The following is a 17,202-nucleotide window of genomic DNA, read 5'->3' as shown; positions in this document are numbered from 1 at the left end:
TTGTTTCTGTACAAACAACATTATACCACCAAAATGGAAATAAAAATAAGCTACGCAAAAATGTGGCTGATACAACCAATCAAAATGGCTTTCATCAACAATCACTTCTTGCTTTTAATGTAACCACACAAAACAATCCCGTTCAAAATGCAAAAACTTAAGTTGTAATACCCAAAGCCGTACTATTCAGTGGAACAAATAGGATGGAATCAACCCTCATTTCCAGGAGTTCTGAAATGCATCAGACCTGAGTACAAAGAAAATTACAGGGCAGAGGAAATCTGAGAAATAAAATCAGATTTCAAGGGAGTCCACATCCTCCCCATCTCTCTAATGAGGAGTTTGAAATTAATCAAAGTTAGCATGGTAGCATTGGATATTGTTTTGATTCCAGAGCTTACCCTACTGAATTACAAAAATCGCCAAAGAAAGTAATTGAAGAATTCATAACAAGAATTGCTTGGCAATGCTCAAAGCTCAAAGCATGGTAATTTAATAAGGGAGTTGCAGAGGGGGTGTGCCATGATCCTGGGACTACATTTTCCCAAACCAGCCATCATCAAACTGAATGAAGTTCTAGGGTGATAGGAAGGGGCCAGCTCTGTCAGTTATGAGGCACCAGCTCCAGGGGCCCGGGGAGGGTCCAGCAATGCCCTTGACCCCTGTGCACTGCTGCTTGCTGCTGCCATGGAGTGATGTAGCCATCCTGCTCACTTGTGGTTAAGGAAGATGCATTTGACCATGTTTCCATCACACTTGTGGACACCGTGCTTGATTTTTTGCAGAGATAAGAGGCTTTGAAGGGCCCTGGGCTTTGTCCCTGTGCCCAGACAAAGGAACAAAAGGCAGACTTGACCCAATGAAAGCCCCTTGAGTGCACAGGACTGTGATGGAGAACACTGAGGAGGGGTTGAGCACAAAGTGCTGCTGTGCTCTGAGAGGTAGAGTGGGGTGAGAAGACTCACGGTGAGAGCATGCTTCCGCTGAGCCTTAAGGAATAATCAGGGACCAGTCTGACGGAGAAGGAACAAGGCAGGGCTTCACACAGTGAGCCTGGCAGTCCACTAGGGGTAGTTAAGGAGGGCATCACTCAAGCAGGAGAGGGTGCAGGCTGCATGCCGATGGCCCCTCTCCTCCACGTATGCAAACACCCCAAGATGACAGCAGGACACCTGGGCAGGAGAAAGTCCAGAGTTCAAATCCTGGGTTCCCAAGGCCGTCATGCAGGCCACTGCCGTTGTGGGACTTCAGTTTCTTTGTTAAGGAGCAGGTACGCCGACACCTGGGACAAACTTTAACCCAATCCCCATTCCACGCCCATCCCACCCCTGCCAGATCCATGCCAAGCCTCTCTAATGGTTAGCAGTAGCAGAATTCAATCAACCTCCTGATGGTGCTAACCCTGGTACAAGGCTCCAGCCGAGGCAAGGCAGACTGGGGGTAAGGGCAAAACCCTTGTATGCCTGAGAACATACCATCCTCAGATCAGCCTCGGTCTGCTCCTAGGGATACGTCAAAGGCTTACACCAATTCTAAGTCAATATTAGGATAGAAGTGCAGGTGTACTTTTACATGTGAGCTCAGCTCAGTACTACCAAATGAGTTGAAAAGCAAAGTTATAGAGGGATTACAGATCAAGTATCTCACAGAACAAAACACTGCAGAAACACTTATTTGGGGAAGTGGTTTGTATATGAATCACTTCTGAGTACTGCACAACCAGGGAAGCCTAGTCAAAAAATGTTTCCACTTTTCCCCAAACCCACCATAATGGAGCTCTGACAATTTATGATGACTGTGCCTCACACAGACCTTGGTACAAAGGGACTGAAGAGAAAATTTTTGTTCCATTCTAGTCCCCAAAAATAACAAAGCAAATATTCACACAGACACAAGTACACATACACGTAATGAGACAGAGAAACCCCAACAAAGGATACAAAAGAAGTAGAAAAAGTAACAATTTGTAAAATGATTCCCCCTGCTAGAGACAAACCATAAAATTTTGACTTGGGATGGGGGGGGGGGAATCCACTGAAACATGAATATTTTTTTTTGTCTCCAGAAAAGAACATATTTCATTCAAAGCCCAGCTTTTGGCAATACTCATACTATTTCATCAAGAGCTTTAAATGCTTACATTTTTTAACTACAAAATCCCATTTTGGAGATTAGGTTGGCAGAAATAAATATAGTAACCAAAAAAAAAAAAAAACCCCTTAGGAATAAAGATGTTCATTACTATGTTATTTATTTGTGAAAACTGGAAATAATCCAAAATGATAATCAAGGTAGAAATGTTTACATATTTTGTTTTACATCTATCAGATGAACTATAATTAGTCACTAAATGGTTTTTTTATTAAGTTTTACAATAGTGTTAGAAAAGCGCAGGATTAAAAAATATCATTATTAGATTAAAATTTTGTAGAAATTCAGAAATTCTGACAGAAATTCACAAAAGAATTGAGGCAGCCATCTTCAGATGGTGGGGGAAATGTTTGATTGCTTTTCTTCTTCTGCCTATTTTTATTTTTCTGAATGTGGTAAACATTTGTTGGGGCTGGTGTTGTGGCATAACTAGCAAAGCTGCTGCTTGCAACACCAGCGTCCCATAGAAGCACTGATTCAAGTCCCAGATGCTCCACTTCCCACCTCGCCTCCTAATGGCCTGGGAAAAGCAGCAGATGGTAGCCCAAATGCTTGGATCCCTGCCACCTCCATGAAGTTTCTGACTTATGGCTTCGACCTAGCTCAGCCCTGGCTGTTACAGGAGTAAACCAGTAGATGGAAGATCTCACTCCCTTCATTCTCTCTGTAACCCTTTCAAATAAAATATTTATTTTTTTAAAAACCCTGCTTTTTAAGTGACAACCTGTTAATGAATGATGATGAGTGGCTAGGATAAGCTTTCCTCTCTAAACTATGGTTTTAAGTTGAAGTGATGCAAGCAGAATTTAAGTACTTGGAGGTGGGCTGTGCCACAGTGTGAAATTGTGCACGATGATCTAGGAGTATCTTCTAACCGAGGCCTCTGGAATTTGGCTCTTCTTAACCCTGTTGAATCAATAATCCTTATTCCCCTAATCCTGAGTAGAAATACAAGTAGGTGGCATTTGACCATCTCTCCTGCCTCTCTGATTCCAATTCCCTCTTGCTACTGCCTTTGGCCAGTGTTCTCTCACAGTCTCACCCTTGCGTTTGGCCGAAGAACCGGAGCTGAGGCATGGGCACCAGACACTGTGCATGCTCAGGGGACTGTCCTAAGAAGCACGCCTCCAGCCTCACTTGGCAAACAAAGCCATGCTCTGGGTCCTCCAGAGCCCTCCTTGAATTAAATCAGACCCTTTTGATGGCTTCTAGAACGTCACACAGACACAAGGAAAAAAAAAGAGCTGGAGCCTGAGACTTCATCCTTTGCGCTGAATGATAATGAAGGCACCACAGAGTAACATCCATGGGGACAGAGTTGGGTGTTGCCCAGGGGGTAGAGATGCTGAACGGAACGTCTAGAGTGCCGTGTTGATGTCCCAGGCCTGTGCCCAGTTGAAGTATCCTCCCAGGGTGCACGCTGGAAAGCAGAAGATGACGATTGGAGCAGTTCTGTCTCTGCCACCTTCTTATGAAGTCCTCTATTGAGCTCCTGGCTCCCAGCTCAGCTTGTCCCAGTCCTTGACAATGTAGACGTGTGTGTGCGTGTGTTTGTGTGTTTAAGATTTACTTGTTTTGGGGCCCGGCAGCGTGGCCTAGCGGCTAAAGTCCTCGCCTTGAATGCCCCGGGATCCCATATGGGCGCCGGTTCTAATCCCGGCAGCTCCACTTCCCATCCAGCTCCCTGCTTGTGGCCTGGGAAAGCAGTCGAGGACGGCCCAATGCATTGGGACTCTGCACCCGCGTGGGAGACCCGGAAGAGGTTCCGGGTTCCCGGCTTCGGATCGGCGCGCACCGGCCGTTGCGGCTCACTTAGGGAGTGAAACATCGGACGGAAGATCTTCCTCTCTGTCTCTCCTCCTCTCTGTATATCTGACTTTGTAATAAAATAAATCTTTAAAAAAAAAAAAAAAAGATTTACTTGTTTTGGCCCAGCACCGTAGCCTGGCAGCTGAAAGTCCTTGCCTTGCGTGTGCCGCGATCCCATACAGGCGCCGGGTTTAATCCCAGCAGCCCCACTTCTCATCAAGCTCCCTACTTGTGGCCTGAGAAAGCAGTCAAGGACAGCCTAAGGCCTTGGGACCTTGCACCTGTGTGGGAGACCCGGTAGAGGCTCTGGGCTTCTGGCTTCAGAGTGGCTTAGCTCCAGCTCTTATGGCTGTTTGGGGAGTGACTCAACGGATAGAAGATCTTCCTCTCTGTCTCTCCTCTCTGTATATCTTATTTTCAAATAAAAAATAAAATAAATCTTAAAAAAATTTACTTGTTTATTTTAAAGGCAGAATTACACATATACTTACAGAGAGGGGAAGAGAGAGATTAAGAGAGATCTTCCCTCTGTTGGTAGCTACCCATATGATCACAATGGCCAGGAGCCTGGGGCTTTACCCCACCCGGATCTCCCACAGGGGTGGCAGGAGCCCAAGTGCTTGGCTCATCAGCTGCTACTTTCCCAGACGTATTAACAGGAAGTTGGTTCCGAACGGGAGAAATCGGGACTAGAGCCAGCACTCCTACGGAGTGCCAGAATTGCAGATCCAATCTAATCCACCACGCCACAAAGCCAGCACCCAATGTGGACATTTAAAAAGTGAATCAGCGAACAGAAGCTCTGTTTGCTTCAGTTTTTCTTTCCCTGCATCTTAAATAAAATAAATAAAAGTTTAAATGAAGTTAAAAATAATGAACATTAAAATAGAATTCAGATAGCTAAAACAGTGCTTAGTACTTTATTCATGCTAGTAAAGTAAAAAATATAAAAAGTAATGATTGAAGTGTTAACATTAAGAAGAAAGAGGAAACAATGACCAGAGTAAGTAAAAGTAACAAAGTATTTACCAAAAGTTGAAATTAATCAAATATAAAAGGAAAAATAATATAGTAAATGTTTTTAATGGCAAAACCACTTTCATGGTTTGGAAGATTCAGTACTCAATATTAATTTCTCTTATATGATCTCTATAGTAAATACGTTAGCTATCAAATCTTAACATATTTATGAAAAGAAATGAGCAAGAAAATTCTAAGCTTACATGGAAAGATCTATAGTTTTCCAGGGAATATGGTAGAGGATGAACCAAGAAGGATGTCACATCACCTGATTTAAGGATGTATTATAAAACCAAAGTGATCATGTTTGTATTGGCATAAGAACAAAAACACAGATCAATGAAACAGAATACAGAATCAAGGAGTAGAACAATGTAGACATGAATTGATTTTCAAATAAGGGATCTCATGCATTTTCTGAGTAAATACACATTTTTTGAGCAAATGATGTTAGGCCATTTATTAATATGACAATATTAATGATCGATGCATGCAGATGACAATACTTTCTTCCCAATTTTGTGATATTAATAGCCCTACTTTCAGGAAAAATATATGTAGAATATGTATATAATATCTACATGTAAAATGAATGCACAAAAATGTTATAAATTGTTAAATCTTTCATTTGTAAATGCTTGTGAGAGTACAAAAAAAAAAAAATGTCAACCAGGACCTGGCACGGTAGCCTAATGGCTAAAGTCCTCGCCTTGCATACCTGGGATCACATATGGACGCAGGTTCGTATCCAGGCTGTTTTGTTTCCCTTCCAGCTCGTAGCCTGGGAAAGTAGTAGAGGATGGCCCAATGCCTTGGGACCCTGCACCCATGTGGGAGACCCAGACTGGCTCCTAACTTCAGAATGGCTCAGCTACGGCTCTTGCAGCTACTTAGGGAGTGAACCAGTGGATGGAAGATCTTTCTTGTGTCTCCTTCACTCTGTAAATCTGACTTTCCAAAAAAAACAAATAAATCTTTAAAAAAATGTCACTCAGTACCCCATAAGTACATATTGCTAATAAAATATTTGAATGACAAATAAAAAATCAAATAAAACATTTAGATACAAAATAAAACCACACATAAAAAGCTGTAAAAGGAAACTAGAACATATGGGTTAGTCAACACTTCCTAACATTTTTATTGACTTTATTTGTAAGGCAGAGACATGGAGAAATGGCTCATCTCCTGGTTCATTGCTCAAATGCTCACAGCAGCCTACATTGAGCCAGGCTGGAGCTGGGAGCAAGGAACTCACACCAAATCTCCCACATGGGTGGCAGGAATCTAAGCCCTTGGCTTGTCACTTGCAGTTTGCCAAAACGCTGTAGCAGGAAGCTGGACTGGAAAGCAGAACCAGGACTCCAAATCAGGAAGAAACCTCGCCACTTTGCCAAATGCCTGCTCTGGGCAAGATGCTTTTAGGTGGAACTCAGAAAACACTAGGCGTAAAAGGAAAAAAGCGATACATGATATTTTTTCTAAATTAAAAATGACACTATGAAGACAATCCGTGGTCCAGTTACTAAGTGGGAATGGTATTTGTAATCATAACATTCGATCAAAGACCTGTATCAAGCTTAGGTAAAAAGTTCAGAGCAATCAACAACAAAAAGACAAGAAGAGTTCAATAAAAAATAAAGAGTGGACTTGAACACACACTCCATCAAAGAAGATGTCTGAGTAATCAACGGGCAAATGAAAAAGCATGCAACATTTTACTCACCATTTAAAACTGTAACATATCAGTTCACATTCATTAATGCAGACTACAATTTAGCCAGTCAAAATAGACTGGTAATGCTATGCCGGTTAGAACGTTGAGGAATTCAGTTACACCAGGAGTATATTATTAGTGGGGTGTAAGACAGCATGTGCCATCAGGAGGGGTGAGAATTTTTTAACACACAGGCAGTAAACACACATCTACCAGGAATTACACCCTTTTTGTTTAGCAAAGAAAAATGAAAACATATGTCCACACAAGACTTGACTATGGATGCTTATGCTGTTTTATTTATAAGAACCCTAAATTGGTTAGCAACGGAAACTTAAATCAACTGGAGAATACAAAAACAAACTGAGTTTTATCTCAACAGTAGAATTCGACTCAAACAGAAGAAATGTAAAGTGCAGTACTGAAATTCACAGCCTCACACACTTTTGGGGGGGGGTGAAAGAAGCCAAACACTTATACATACAGGAGGATTTTGAAAAGTCCTTAGAAAAACGGGATTGTGAAATATGTGCATTATGGTGCAAAAACTTCTGAAGCCTACACATAGCTTTTTCATAACATGCCTTGTCCATGAACTTTAGGAAGTTTCCTAATATTCTACAGACCATCACTTATATGAACTACAAGAACAGGTACAAGCTGCTAAAAATCCCTATGTGATTGCCTCTGGGGCTGAAGAGAAGGTTCTAAAAGTGACAAGAAAAAAAGAAGTAAAGATTTATGTCATTTGGTTTGAAAGGCAGAGCTACAGAGAGAGAAAGAGAGACAGAGAAAGAAAATTTCCATCTGTTCATTCCTTCCTTACGTGGCTGCAGCTAACAGGGCTGGGCCAGGCCAAAGCTAAGAGAATGGATCCATCTGGGTCTCCCACACGAGTGGTCTGGGTCCAAGGACTCAGACCATCTTCTACGGCTTTCTCAGCCACATTAAGAGGAAGCCTGATCAGAAGGGGAGCTGCCAAGACTCGAAGCTACATTTCTATATGGGATGCTGGCCTTGCAGGTGGCAGCTTGGCACACTGTGCCACAACATCAGGCCCACGCAGAAACTCCTTAACGTTTTGAAAAGGTACTGCTGCTTTTGATGAAGATTACAGAATTGCATGATCTTCTGAATTTGTGGCACATATTATATGTGCATTTACTTGTATGCAAATTATACCTCATGCAAAGACTAAGTACTCTGTGTGTCATTTTTATCTTTGCCTGCAGTATAGGAGATGATCCCACACCTGTGCTACCATCCCCTTTGCAGGCTTTCAGCTCTGTGTACCAAAAGCCTCATGGTGAACCTAGGCAGTCTTGTTATGAGTCTCATGGGTGGTTCAAGAAGGTGAATTCACTTGCTGAAAGCCACAGATTAAATTAAGCTCCAAGTGGAATTTAAACTCACTTTCCCTAACTTGTAGGCAAAAGCTATTCAAACTACATTTCTTGAATGGATAGGTGAATAAATGAATAAGTAAAGAGAAGAGATCATTCGATTTAACAAAATGAATATCGTACTTTTAAACAAGCACAAAAGGTATGCAGATGAACAGTCATTTGATATGAGTGGCTGAGAAGGCAGGGACTTCACAGACTCCTTGGGGTTCACCGACACGCAAGCAGAGGAAGCAAACGCATTTCATGTGGAACAGGCCTGCAAAGTTGCTGCAGGTCTAGGGTCTGTGATGCTGCTTTCAACAGTACAGGGCTGCCTCGCCGTTTCGGGCCCCCTTCTTGGGGGCCACACCTGCATGCTCCCACCTTCCTAATGCTGGAATTGAGTGCCTCCAAGGCCACGGAGTTGTGCCATCCCTAAGGGCTCACACACCAGGCCACTGTCTTCAACAGTGCTTGCCCTTCCATGGGAGGTGGTATTCCTCCAGCGACCACCCTTTTCTGCCATAGGATGTAATTTTCTGGTGCTTAGCAGCAAGTGTGTGCATGGAGGCTGTCCTTGGTGTGGACCAGTAAGCAAGAGCAGGGAACTGATGCCAGCGGCTGAGGAGTAATGCCCACATCCTGGCTGGTGCCAGAACAAACATTACATCCATGGCAGAAATAAATGAGGTCTGTGGGCTGATTGTCTCCCTGCATTCGCACTCACACTTTATGAACTCAGTGCTGTTTACTGAGTGGGAAAATCCACCTTTGGTTAAGACTGCCAGCCTCTAAGGCAACCTCCCTCTGAAAAATACAAATCTGCAGCCATACAGTCTGAGTCAGCTACCCGTCTGTTTATTCAAAGAGCTCAATGAACTGTGGGAAATGGCATTTAAACTATTAACAATGTATTCCATCTGACATTGTTATTAGAGATTAGGTCTGATTTATGGAAAGACTTCATCAGTTGGTAGCTCAGCTCAGTCCTGGCGGTGCACGGGAATTGAGTTAGGTTGGATGTGACTTGATGGAGTAGATCAAGTCAAAGGGAGGCAGGGAAGAAACCCACCAGTAACATTAAAGTCTGGGCTCATGTGGCAAGGTTATTAGCATATAAATGTGAACCACTTCCAGCTCAATTCTGCCTCTCAAAGTTTCTCTTGTTGATTTTTTTAATGATAGGGAAATAAAAAATTTATAAAATCACCTACTGAAATAATCTTGGCTATGACACACGGAAGGAAGAATAAGGTTTTGAGAGATGGGAGCCAGGAACACATTTGAGTTCTCTGGTGTCAACACGGAATGGAAGCAAAAGCCCCCAGAAAGAGTCAGTGGGGGAAGTGAGGAGTAGACATGGCAGTGCCAGCCTGTGGGGAGAGGCCAGGAGGGAGGGAGGCTTGGATGACTGTGCCATGACTTCCCCGTGTCTGTGTGACCTTGGGCAAGTCACCAAGCCTCTCTGAGGCTCAGGTCCCCTTGCGACATTTTGAGAATCATGATTAAGCTGTCTGTTTAGGATGCAAATCACTTGGCATGCTGCCTGGTCCACGGAGACTTCAGGGGCCAACAGGGCAAGCGTAAAGCTGGTGCCCAGGCAATGAAGGACAACTACCTTGGCCACCAGAGTTAGACCAGGACTGGAAACAGTGGACAGACACACCCTTTATACTAGGGGTTGGGCACTCTTAATTGGAAATCCCAAATGCTCCCAAACCTGACACAAGATCACGAGTGGAAAATTCCACTCCGTGAAACGTGTCTGATGTACAAATTTTAAAATGTTGCATAAACTTATCCTTAGGCTGTATGTGTAAGGTATGAATGAAATGAAACATCAGTGAGTTACTTGTTTAGACTTGGGTCTCTGCCCCAGGATACCTCATGATGCATAAGCAAATACTGCAAAATCTGGGAGGGGCTGAACTCCAAAACAATTCTGGTCCCAGGCAGTTTGGATAAAGGACACACCACCTGTATTTCATGGTGCAGACCTTATTGGTGCATTCCTGCAGCTGGTTTTGGGCTCTGAGTTGATGTAGCATCTGGAGAAACTCTGGAGTGTTCCTCTATTCCCCACCAAGGATCCTCAAACTTCTCTGCAGGATTAGGTCAGATGTATGCCAGACTTTGTAGCTCATATGATCCGTGTCCTAATGCTCAGAAGTGGCAAGACAGCAGGCACAATGATATGTAAATGAATGAGTGGGGCTGTGTTTCAGCAAAACTTTATTTGCAAAATGAGCAGTGGGCCAGATTTGGACCAAAGTACATGGTTTTCCAGCCCTTGGTTTAGATTTTCAACAACTCTGACAGGTGCATGTGGCTAAAAGCAATGAAACAGCCTTTCTCTCTCTCTCTCCCTCCCTCCCTCTTTCTCTCTCTCTCTCTTACATATCTACATACAAGGGCCACCCTCCTTGTCTGAGTGACCATTGGCATGCAGGACTGAGTCCCCATATGATGAGGCAACCGTGGCATCACCTTTTGTTGATTCTGACACTGTGGGAAAAGCCGTCACCTCCTCTTGCTAAGCAGCAGTCCATCTCTATGGCTTCCCAGACATTAAAAGCTACAGCAGCTCCAGGGATGATATGCCAGCAGCTCTGTAAAGTTACCCTGACACCAAGCTCTGTCACTTCCATAGCAATTAAGTCGCTGCTCTATAACCCAGCTCTTTCTGCAAATGGACCTAGGATCATCAAAGAGTGATGGAAGATTAGAAGTATGGGCACCTTTCTGTGACTAAAGAAGCTTCCAGAAAAACTCCCTTGGTGAGACACCTCTCCCATCACCTTGGCCAGGTCTGCCTGCCCTGCATGGATCAGACTCTGTGATCTTGAGCTGAACTTGGGTCATAACTGACCAACTTGCAGGACTCCTTGCTGCATTTTCTGGATTCTAGCCCCATTCCTCACTCACAGTATGATCATATAGTCTCCTTTGCTGAGGGGTTAGAGTTTCTAAGATCAATGAAGCTATAGTCTGGGGGAGAAACAGACCCTCTAGGACAGCAAAATAGGAGGAATTCCAGACAAGCCCACCCCAACAAGCATGGACAGAGGATTTGTGACTGAATCTGAGCTCTTTCTCTGATTAAAAAAATGTACTGCACTTCATTTTCTGACAATACTATAAACTCACTTATATGGCACTGGTTATACATCCCTTAACATTTGTCTAGTGTGAGAAGTCCATTTCCCCCTCCCCCCTCAGAGATTCAAATACAAAAGAAAAACAAACAAACCTAAACACCTATGACCTTAAAGCCACTTTGGGTTCTAAAATGATGGTGTGGTAAAAGTAACACATTCTATGCCTTGGTGGAAAAAAAAGGATTAGACTCTGTATCATGAATCTGTAGGTAATAATGAGGAATCATTCCTTTGCTTCCACCACCACTATTCTTTGTTTGCTCATGAGGAAGAGCCTAAGTATCATCAGAGCATAGATAATTTCTGATGTTGGGCTAGGGGCAAGTAGCAGCTTGGGCGGTGGGGTCAGGGGAGGCGGGGAGCTCCGTGGGGATTGCTCAGTCACCCTCTCGATAGCTTCACTGGGCTGTGATGTTCTCCTTGGGCCACATCACTGTGGGTACACAGAGCTCAGAGTTTTCTAGGAGGGAAGAGGCAGGCACTAGCGGAAAGTCAGACTGCCCGGCTCAGTCTGGATGCATTTGGAAGAGCTGGCAGGTGCACAGAATAGAATTCATCACAACACTTGCTTGAGAACACACATTCATGTGTTAGGGTAGAAAGCCCTCTCTTCACTGTTCCATATTTACTATTCGTTATAGTGAACATTGAAAATAGGGCTCTTGAGGAACTTCACTCGGCAGAGAAGTTTGAACACCACATTGGATACCCACATCCCATATTTGGAGTGCCTGTCTCTGCTTCCACACCCAGCTTCCTGCTAACGGACATCCTGAGAGTCCAGTAGGTGATGGCCTGGTCCCTGTCATCCCACTGTGAGATCAGGATTGAGTTTCCGGCTCCTGGTTTTGGTTTTGTGAAGCCCTGGCTATTGCAATGCAATAGGAATTTGGGAAGTGAACCAGTGGATTGGATGTTACGCTCTTTAGCCTCTGCCTTTCCCCCTCCAATAAATAAGTTAAATAACTTATTTTAAAGAATTGAAAACCAACCAACTTTGGGTAATTCAAATATAGCATTGACTATGACTTATCTGAAAATGGTCAGAAACCAAATGAAGTCATCTGTGTCAACCCAGCTAGAAAGGAACCAACAAATCCAGGAGGTTTTGAATGGCAGATTCTTCAGCCTGATCCTCTGAGTTACTGTGCCAAAAGATGCTACCAGAACTCTAACATTTCACAGACGCATAGATTCATGTAAAAAACACTAACACAAGAACATCTGCCCAACAAACTGTTTGCTCAATCTCAAATACCGCTGCATTCATTAATCACCAGGGCCAAAGTGTATTGTTTCAGAATGTCTGATGTAATCCCCCACAATTTTACCTTAAATAACTTTCCCTGGTCTCAGCCTCTTAGAAAACGCTCTTAGTTGGCTATGTCATGCACATTTCCATTATAGTTTTCTTCTGTTCCCACTGCCTCGCTCCAGTATTCCCACTGCAGTGTTCTCACAGACCCAAATCAATAGCATTGTCTTTGGAGAGTCTCTCTCTCTCTTTGATTTTGTTTCTTATTTAGGTTGACACTTAGGCCGACAATCTGCTGCTCTCCTTCCTGTTGCTCTGCCTCTCCCATCTGTAGCAAACACAGTGCTAAATCATGCATTTTATCCTGACTTTGGATGTGTGCATGCATTGGTTTGTACATTCTAAAGAGGATTTGATGGTGTATGCTATTTTCCATGAGTTGATACATATGTAATTTCTTTTAATGCCTTTTTAGTTAATACTATTATGCTAGGATTAATCCATACTGTTCTACTATTCTCTCTCTCTCTCTCTATATATATATATATATATACTGTTTTGTAGAATAGCATGGATTAATCCTATATACAGGGATATACAGGGATATATACACACACACACATATATATATATACAGGCACACACACCATTAACAGGGATATATATTTATATACTTATATATATATTTATATATATATATCTATATATATCTTATATCTATATATCTATATATCTATCTATCTCTATATATATATCCTGTTAATGGTCATTTGGATTTTTTCCAGGGTCTTGGTTCTTTGAGCAAGACTCCCATGGTCTTTCTTTTCTCGAAGGCAGCAAGTGAATGTTGATTTTTGGGTTGACAGACATGAATGGAACTGCGGGGCTATGGGGTCTGTGAATGTTCCATTTGCCAAAAGAATAACAAACTCCTTTTCAAAGTGGTCATACCGAGTGTGCGCCCATCAGCAATCAGACACCTGTTACTCTGCATCCTCTCCGCCACCTCTCATTTTGTGCCTGTCTAACTGGTGTAAAGTGATGTATTTGTGTTTTTGATTTGTCTTTCACAGATCATTAATGAGTCTGAACATCTCTTCACATAATTACTGCTCATGTGCACTGCTTTCTGTGTGAAAGGCTTCTACGAGCCTTCTGCCTATTTCTTCTTATATGGACGCCTTTGAGCTTTCCTTATTGATTTATAACGGTTCTCAATATTAACTGAATATTGGATATGTGTATTACAAATAGTCACTTGCAGCGTGCGACTTGCTTTTTGATTTCTCTAGAGTGTCCTCTAATGAACAGAGGTTTAATAATGCCCAAAGCAGTTCTCTTTTCTTTTACAATCACTGCTTTTTGCAGTATTGTTGCCATGCATCTTCATAATATCCTGTGTGGACTGGAGTATAGGCTGTCTTGGAGAGGCACAGGATGCTGTGAGAGGAAACTCAAAGGCTATTGGGCTCTGGCCTTACAGTCGCCAAAGGCCTTAAATCAACTTTGTATTCATTATCTTCAAATGAGGTCACCTATAGCCATAAAGAGTTACTGTTATGGATGGAAGAAGACTGGAAGCTCCATTCTCTGCAGTGCACCGGGAATTAAGTGGTTTTAGTTAGGCTCCTAAGCCTGAGAACAACACAGTTACACTGCATCCTATCACTTCTGTGAAAGCAGCGCTTGACTATGCAAACATTTAAATGTTACCATCTCATGTCTTTCTTTAAAAAACAAGAAAATCTTAATTTAGTGGGAATACAGACAACAGCTGTGAACAGTGACTGGATTAAAAGTGACCATTTTACCCATATACAGCAAATCATAAAGCAGTCACAGGTCATTAAAACTATAATAGTATAACATTCTTAACTGTTGATTCGGCAAAGGTACAATGTTTTATAATTTTTATCTGTATAAATACTGATACGCACAAACATTTCTTCCTTTTTAATGATTTTTGTTTGCTTATTAAAACTTTAGTTCCTACATATAAAGGAGAAAATGATATTTGTCCTTCTGGGATGGCTTATTGCACTCAATATAATGTCCACCAATTGGGTTCATTTTGCTTGTGAATGGTAGAATTTCATTATTTTTATAGCTGAATAATATTTCAGCAAGCATGCAGACTTATTTTTAGATATCTGCAGTCTCTAAGGAGACTCCCAAACAGGAAGCTCCTCAGGTTCTCTTAACTCCAAGAGGGACCCAGGCTGGCAGGCTGGTGAACCAAATTTTACATGGTTAGTGGGTGATGCAACCATGATCCATCCACAGGCATAAGGCTCAGAGCCCAGGCACTTTCTGCTGTGCAGCTGAGCTAAATGGGGATGTGAAAGCACCCTACCCAGCTAGTGGTTCTGAGGAAGCACATCCTGGTCTTGTTCCCCAGACACAACAGTCCTACAGCCAGGAACTGTCTCATTCTTGGTACAGAATCTGCCTTCTACCAAGTGATATTCTCTCTCTCTCTCTCTCTCTCTCTCTCTCTCTCTCTCTCTCTCTCTCTCTCTCTCCTGGGGCTCTCCTGGTTAGGGCTGGCAGGTTGGTGGAGATTCCTTCTGGTAGTGAAGAACAACTGGATCCAAAAACTCATCACAGACCATACTCACAATCATCCTCTGCCTTCAACAGGAAGACTAGGCAGGTGTGGGAGTGGATGGCATAGCAGATAATAGAAGGAGACCCTGATGAGGGTGGTAGTGTTGATCCTGGGACTGTACCTCTCACTGCACATTCAGAAAAACAGGAGCCTTCATCCCCATCATCCTGTCTTCACTGACCTTCAAGTGCCTCTGTAGCAGCACTTGGAAAATAGATGCCAAACCCTCAGTCTGGAAGCAAAGGAGTTGTGAGGTCACAAGATGACTGGGACAATGATCCCAGTCTCTGCCTTTCAGCTATGGAAGGAGATCCTAGCACTTACTGCAGAGACCATTGAATCAATCATGACATTTACTGCATGCTTTCTCTGGCCTGGGCTCTTCCCACTTATCCCTCCTCCCTGCTCTGGTTTTACCAAGCAAGAACTGTTCCGAGCTTGCTGTCCTAACTACCACTTCTAAAACATGCTGCTTCTCCATAGCAGAGCCTCCAGAAACACTCCTGGCCTACCTGGTAGCCCCCTGCCCTCTCATGGACCCCTATCCCAACCTCCAACCCCAGATTGCCCCACCATGTGCTCCACCTCTGCTCAATCTCCTACCTGCACCACCTGCACTTCTGCCAGGTGTCCCCATGCAGGGTTGGCTGGTGGCTGTGCCATTATCTCCAGAACCCACGGGAAGGGAGGCCCAAGGCTATGGTTCACAACACCTCCCTGCAATCTCAAGGGACACTTAAAGAGGCAGCACCCACGCTGCCAAGAATAATAGTCCATGGAAAGGAGGGGTGGGGATGGATTGCTCTGCAGGTGTTGTGGATGTCTAAAGACTGGCAGCACTGGGAAGATCACACCCATGGTCCTCATCCCCAGTGCACCAAGCGCCAGCTCCCACCTACCTTCCTAATGCCTTCTGAAGGACTGGCCACGCAGTTGTCAGCCCCTCCATTCTTGCTGATGGTCCTCCAGAGCTCAGCAAATGTGCTATCCTGCTCCAGTGGGTTGGTGCCCTTTGCTCGGAAGTACTCGTAGACAGCAGAGTCCCGCACGGTGCCGTAGGACATTTCCACTTGTTTGGACAGGTCCTGGAACGTCCTGCAATGCAGATGGGTGGAGAGGTGTGAGTGCATGCTGTAGCCTGCGTGCTGCAGGAATGTAAACAAGCTGCAAGGTCTTCTTGAAGTCCAAGGCCATGGAAGCCTACCCGCCACATTCTTCACACCTGCTGCTGGACAGCATGAGGCTCATCAGTCCCAAGCATGACCACCATATCCTCACTGGATCACAGGTGTGCTTCCTGTGCGTACACACATTCAGTAAGCTTGAGGAGCACCTCAGACAGTTTGAGGCTGAGCTCAAAGGACCAAAGGATGAATAAGACATTAATACCACCCATAAGGAGTTTAGAGTCCAGCTACGGAGACAGACGTGTGAACAGATAATCATTATATAAGGCCCTGTGTGTGTGTGTGTGTGTGTGTGTGTGTGTGTGTGTGTCCTAGTGTTGAAGACACTGATTAACACACTTGCATCCCCCATGGAAATATCTGCATTCAAGTCCCAGTTCCAGCTCCTGGCTCCAGCTTCCTGCTAATGGTAGTAGAATATGATATCTCAAGTAATTAGGTTTCTACCATCCAGGTGAGAAACCCACATTATGTTGCTGGTTCTTGGTGTCAGCTCTGGCCCAACTTTGGCTACTACAGAACTAGCAGATGAGAGTATTTCTCTCTCTCCCTCTCTGTCTCTCTCTCTCCTCTCTGTCTCTATATCTGTCTCTTTATCTGTCTCTCTGCCACTCAAATAAAAACAAAATACATAAATGCATAAGTAAACAAAAGAGCCAGGGCAACATAAGTGACTAAATACCAGCAACGTCTAATCTGACCACCCACAGAGGTAGGACAAGAAAGAGAACACAGGCCAAGATGCATGATGGCAACAGCTGGCCTCTGACACTCAGAGCTTGTGGGAACAGATACTCTGACAGGATGTGTTACTTAGGAGACATCTGCTCCAGCCAATCATGGACTTTGAACTCCTCCCGTCAGCAACTGATTTGTTTTTGAAAAAAAAAGAAACTGGGTTTAAAAAAATAT

General features: G+C 43.6%; 1 protein-coding gene across 1 annotated transcript in view; it reads right to left on the bottom strand.

The window, feature by feature from the left end:
* The window catches only part of GRID1 (glutamate ionotropic receptor delta type subunit 1), a 651,231-nt gene that overhangs the window by 25,767 nt on the left and 608,262 nt on the right, over positions 1 to 17,202 (bottom strand). Inside the window, exon 13 of the mRNA XM_058671771.1 lies at positions 16,003 to 16,198. Coding sequence (XP_058527754.1) covers positions 16,003 to 16,198 — 196 coding nt within the window. The remainder of the gene's footprint in view (positions 1 to 16,002; positions 16,199 to 17,202) is intronic.

The sequence above is a fragment of the Ochotona princeps genome, chromosome 13 (genome assembly GCF_030435755.1).
Source record: "Ochotona princeps isolate mOchPri1 chromosome 13, mOchPri1.hap1, whole genome shotgun sequence".
Taxonomy (NCBI): Eukaryota; Metazoa; Chordata; class Mammalia; order Lagomorpha; family Ochotonidae; genus Ochotona; species Ochotona princeps.
This window is presented reverse-complemented; position numbering and strand designations above follow the sequence as displayed.